At 40.6% G+C, this 5,145-nt stretch overlaps 1 protein-coding gene across 1 annotated transcript; it reads right to left on the reverse strand.

Annotated features, from left to right (window-relative positions):
• Nucleotides 1–211: 211 nt before the first annotated feature.
• On the reverse strand, nt 212–3,811 carry LOC147416638 (uncharacterized). Its single transcript, XM_086508205.1, has 12 exons — nt 3,421–3,811; nt 3,066–3,333; nt 2,773–2,980; nt 2,573–2,704; nt 2,279–2,466; nt 2,181–2,197; nt 1,937–1,997; nt 1,586–1,860; nt 951–1,502; nt 755–876; nt 594–670; nt 212–440 (listed from the first exon to the last, which is right to left on the reverse strand). Exons 1-12 carry the CDS (start codon nt 3,809–3,811, stop codon nt 212–214), a joined length of 2,520 nt encoding a protein of 839 aa, XP_086364331.1.
• Nucleotides 3,812–5,145: the final 1,334 nt, after the last annotated feature.

The raw sequence follows: 5,145 nt of genomic DNA on the forward strand, positions 1-5,145 counted from the left end.
TCGCAATCTTCTCTATATAAACTGGCAAAATACTTCAATGAAACAAAAAACATGATTATGGACCCAACACAAAAGATATCCTAATACATCGCAGATAGTAACATCACAATAGATAGCCTAATACATCGCATATAGAAATATCCAAAGTCTCAAGAACAAATAGTCTACCAACATAGCATAAACAAAAAATGTCAAGTGGAGGGTGGGAGCCTCACAAGTCATCATATAGGTTCCCACCAGGCCTGTCACCCTCATCCTCCACATCCACAGATGTGGAAGCCTCATCAACACTCCGCAGCCGAGGTAGCAGTAGAGGCTGTACATATGTCAATATCAAGCCCTCATCACTATCAATGGAAGGACATGCACGTCCAGTACCAAGACAAGCTGCTAGCACTAGTGCTGTCCCACACCCAAACTCTAAACAAATACCACCATGTCTGCACAACATCTCCACGAAGCATGATAAAAGAGTATGACTCATTTGTAGACCACCATGCAACGGCTCTCATGTAGATGCAAGGGCTCTAGAGGATACAGGAAGATAATGTCTCATCATGGAATCTGTCGGACTCATGCCAAGAGAGTGAAACATAGAGGTGCTCTCTGCCAAAAAACATGGAGGCTGCATCCCCCGTCTATGAACCAAAAATAGCATAGAGGTATCGCACTACAAATACAACAATAAAAAAAGTTAAAGATGAACGGACCACCAAGACCCAAATATGTGTGATGTCACTAGGTTTTGCGTTACCTCAATATGCTCCCCATAGCTATGAACAAAACCATAGGGGTCATGATGCAGAAGAACAATGCGGCGATGAATGCTCATGTCAGACGCCCTACAAAATCGCTCCACCCACCAAATGCTATCTCCTAAACATGGCAACCATGGTTTAAATGTATCACTATTAAATATGAATTTAATGCAATTGAATAATGATACTCACCAACACATGATGCCATGATCAATAACCACCCTGAATCTGCAAGAGTAGAGAATGCTAGATGAATACCGCTGCGAACATGATCCTCTGAGCAGATGTCCCAAGACGGCGTCATAGTTGATGCATGGTGCAAGCCACCAAATGGCAAATCCAAAAATATAAAGTCAGCTGCCCATGCCACAGTCCCACCCACCCTGGTGTACTGTACTCTATCTGGCTGAGCTCTCAGCATGTGGTCGTGGAGGGGAGTCCAAACTGAATTTTTGAGTCCCGCACGAAAGTCACTAGCAATAGAAATGTAATCCCCTACCATAGCCACACATCTGACATCTCTAGAAGAACTAGTGACTACAGTAGGAAAGTCCGATGCATGCACAAAAGAGAGAACTTTCCTAGCAGTTAGAGCTCCATGCACATCTGCAATGATTTGAAAACATAAATACACAAGATCCAAGAGACTCTCCATAAAAAAAGTACATAGCATAAGTAGCACACCATGTGTGGGCAGAGATTTCGTATCCGCAATCTGCTTTTCTTTGATGTTGTTGCGACCTCCTATGGAGAAATTAAAGAATTTTCTCTCTCTTTGAACGAACACATTTCTAGTATATGCTATTAAAATAACAAAGCACACTTACTAGTAGCTGGTTGATCCTGGTTTAAGGAAGGGTTTTCTTCTTGTGTGTTGGTCTTTTGGCTCTTCTTCATCTCTTCATACAACTCTCTCTCTCTAGCCAAGACATGGCCTTTGGCCATGTCCACCCACCATGGACAATGAACCAACTCCCACTCCGACAAGTGATGCATGGATGTGGGATACATACAACTCTCAACTATAGCTATGTTTGTCCATTGCTTGGCCAACATAGGAATCATAGCAATGTGTCCCAAAGAGTGTAAATATGTGAAATACCTACAAATATTACTCTATTAGACTCTTGCCTACACACAAAATAAATTTAACAAAAAATGAAGTTTGTGTATCTCACCGATATAGAAGCCTCTGAGCCGCCATGGGAGTGGTATCAATCTTCTTCATTGCCAAGAGCTCTGCATCTTTTGTCTTGGCCTCAAGGCTAGTCTCAGTAGGAAAGAGGTGAGCTCTAGCCTGTAGTTTGAGCTCCTCAAAGTACATAGAGAGTGTACACTCAAGTGGCACAATAACACCCCCGGGCAAACCACCAAAATCCGAAAGAAGAACTGTAGCTCTATCAAGTATACGCTGCAACAAACCCTCTCTACGAATCCAGCTATGAAAGTAAAGATAAAACATTACAATCACTTCACCCAAAGCAAAATCCTAATGTCAACAAAATTTTCAGTGAACTTACTAGCGAAAAAATTGATCGCCACGCTTCAGACCATAAGCTCTCCTCGTGATCTTATCTGACTCTAATAAAGAGACCCATAATATCTTGCTCTCAATAGGAGCATCATAGAGAGCAATCAAGTTCAGTTTCTCTAAAGTGGCCCAACTATCCGACCCCCATCGTAGTGCCCACACACGGGCCAACCACTCCTCTCCAAGTCGAGGATCAATAATATTTAACATCTAAATGAAATAAAAAAACTCATAACCATAGCAAATAATCAAAGCATCTCTAATGGAAAACACTTACACACACCTTGCCTACTCGATCACCGTATTTAAGCGCAAGATCATTTATCACTTTTCCTTCTTCTTTAACCAAATCATCTGCGGACAATCTTTGCCTTGCTTGATCCATGCGTGAATGAATCTCCTTTGATATTTGAACCTAACAAAAAACAACCATTAGTAGAGAACCAATACCAAAGATAAATTGACAAAATTTTATGAACATACATCATATAGAAGTTTCCCTAAATATTGTCTCGTCAATGGATACCAAGGCTCTGCTCCTTTGGAATATCTCTTTCTAACCAATGCAATTATGCTTCTATCTTTCTCTGATAGACCCTTCAAATATTCTTCGTGATCCGCAACACATATGTGAGAACAATTAACTAGCTCATCTCGCAAATGTGAAGTCACTAATGCATGGGTATTCATGCTGATCAAGACATTAAAAACGTATATATTACATACTTGATTAAAAAAGATCAAGTAATGAGACCAAAATGGTAATGGATTCTCACAAATTCATTCGTTGAAGACTGGCCAACAATGCAATCTCTGGGACCTTTGTCGGATCAATGACCGTACACAAGACTCTGCAATGTTTCTCCTTCACCATTGAAAATTTTTCTTTAATAGCGGCATGCCAAGCTATAGTCCTATGGTTACCTTCCCATACGAAGAACATCCTCTCCGAAAGGATATGCAATTTAGGACGAGATGCAACTTCGTTTTCAAAGTTTTGATTTACATCTATCCAAATCGGATCCCAAGAGTCTCTTATGGCATCTATGAAAGCATCAAAGGTACAGTATTACAAACATTACATTTTTGAGGCTAGAATATTTAGGGTGCATTAAATAACCACATCCTTACCTGACACAAAGCTGTCCTCGCGTTGACATGTCCAAAGAGATACGATAAAAGCACCCTTCTCTTGCATATAACCTTCTTTTGCAAAAGCAGCTTTCAAGCCGCTTACGTCATCTCTCAAGCTGCGCACTCGAGCATATGGAATTAATCGACAGAGAGGAATTGGAGGACACTCGAAGCAACTAAGTATCCTGGTTTTCTGCAAAATATCCTCACCTCTATGCATGTGAAGACTGTTTTCATCTCCAACATTCAGCTCAGAAGCAACCTCAGCTTGGACCACATATGGAACAATTTCCAGACATGCCTCCTTAGCACCATGTGCATTGTCAACTTCGTGAATAGAACCAATGCCAAGCTCTTGACTCTGAGTAGTTTCATTATCCTCTTCCATGTCAGAGACGACAACTGAACTAACTTGGTCACTACACTCAATTGGTGTATGCACTTTTGAAATCTTGCCTCTTTTGCGTGAGACTCCCTTGCATGAAGTGCTTTAAAGATAAGCAACATACAAGAAATAACTATTAATCATTAATCCATTGATGCATTTCAAATAAACAATTCATTCCTTTTAAAGTCGCCTAAACAAAATTTGCCCACAAAATTTTCTGAGTTACAAAGAATTTGCTAACCACTGCTCCTGCTGGAAATCGCATAAAAACAGTCCGCGTTAGCGCGGACTGTTTTCAAGCGATTTTTTCAAGCGAATTTACAAGCCAGTTGGAGGATTTCTGTAAAAGCTGGGGGATTTTTCAAGCTGGGGGATTTCTGTAAAAGCTCACAATGAGACTATAATCAAGGAGCTATTAAGAAAAGCCATGTATCATTCTATTAAAGCCACGTAATTCACATTTGGATTGTCAAAGGAGTTCTTAAGAGAGAACACAACACCACACCAACCATGGTGTACATACAAAGGTTCAAAACAATTATCCATGAACTGCAACAATTTGTATTAAGAGATACAAGCTTAGGGGGTTGGGATGGGAGAGGATGTGCTTAGTGGAAGAAGAAGTCGTTTTGATTGGAAGCGGCTCATTCTCGGCGTCGCCTATCCATCTCAATTCACCTCATCACTGCACACCCCATTCCCCATAACCTCCTTTCGCTGCATGTGCTATACCTACACTATTCTAATGGGTTTCTTGCATCATATACGAGGAACAAACTTCAATGGCAATGGACCACCTGGTGATGAGAGTGAAGGGGCTGTGAACACGGGAGATTGAGATATCAAATCTTATCTCCCTCCCAAAAAAGCCCACGCATCCCAACTTGCGCTCAAATCATATTTCAAACTAGGGAGCAAGTGAAACGTCATTCACTAATTTCCATTCATTGGCATGCAAATTATATGCACTGACTAACTGATTAAAATGGAGAATTAATCGAGTAGTTTAACTTATGTCTCAAGGATTGAAGATTGAAAAATCATGTGAAAGGCTTTCCCCCAACATATATCTTACTTTCTTTCTGATATCAAAGGCTTCTCTTAATATAATGGCTTCTCTTAATATCAAATGCTTTTCCCCAACATATATCTTACTTTCTTTCTGATAACTCACCTAAACGCAGGTCGTCTTGATTATGAACCCTGCTCCTCCAATTTTTGAACCCTGTTCCTCCTTACAGTGAGCCGAGACAATGTCAATCGTTTAGTGATTTTTTCTAGTCAAAAGCCTTGGTTAAAATGGCCAGCTACGCAGGTTCTCAAGGCCAGCTCAA

The sequence above is a fragment of the Adiantum capillus-veneris genome, unplaced genomic scaffold, assembly GCF_014529385.1.
Source record: "Adiantum capillus-veneris isolate H3 unplaced genomic scaffold, ASM1452938v2 Hic_scaffold_719, whole genome shotgun sequence".
Taxonomy (NCBI): Eukaryota; Viridiplantae; Streptophyta; class Polypodiopsida; order Polypodiales; family Pteridaceae; genus Adiantum; species Adiantum capillus-veneris.

What these genes read in the sequence shown, in the direction of transcription:
- LOC147416638 (XM_086508205.1), bottom strand. Translation starts at nt 3,811, where the DNA reads ATGGAAGAGGATAATGAAACTACTCAGAGTCAAGAGCTTGGCATTGGT. An exon ending in CCAGGATCAACCAGCTACTA is followed by an intron (nt 1,503 to 1,585) that starts GTAAGTGTGCTT and finishes ATTTCTCCATAG; the next exon opens with GAGGTCGCAACAACATCAAA. An exon ending in GCTATGGGGAGCATATTGAG is followed by an intron (nt 671 to 754) that starts GTAACGCAAAAC and finishes TTGTATTTGTAG; the next exon opens with TGCGATACCTCTATGCTATT.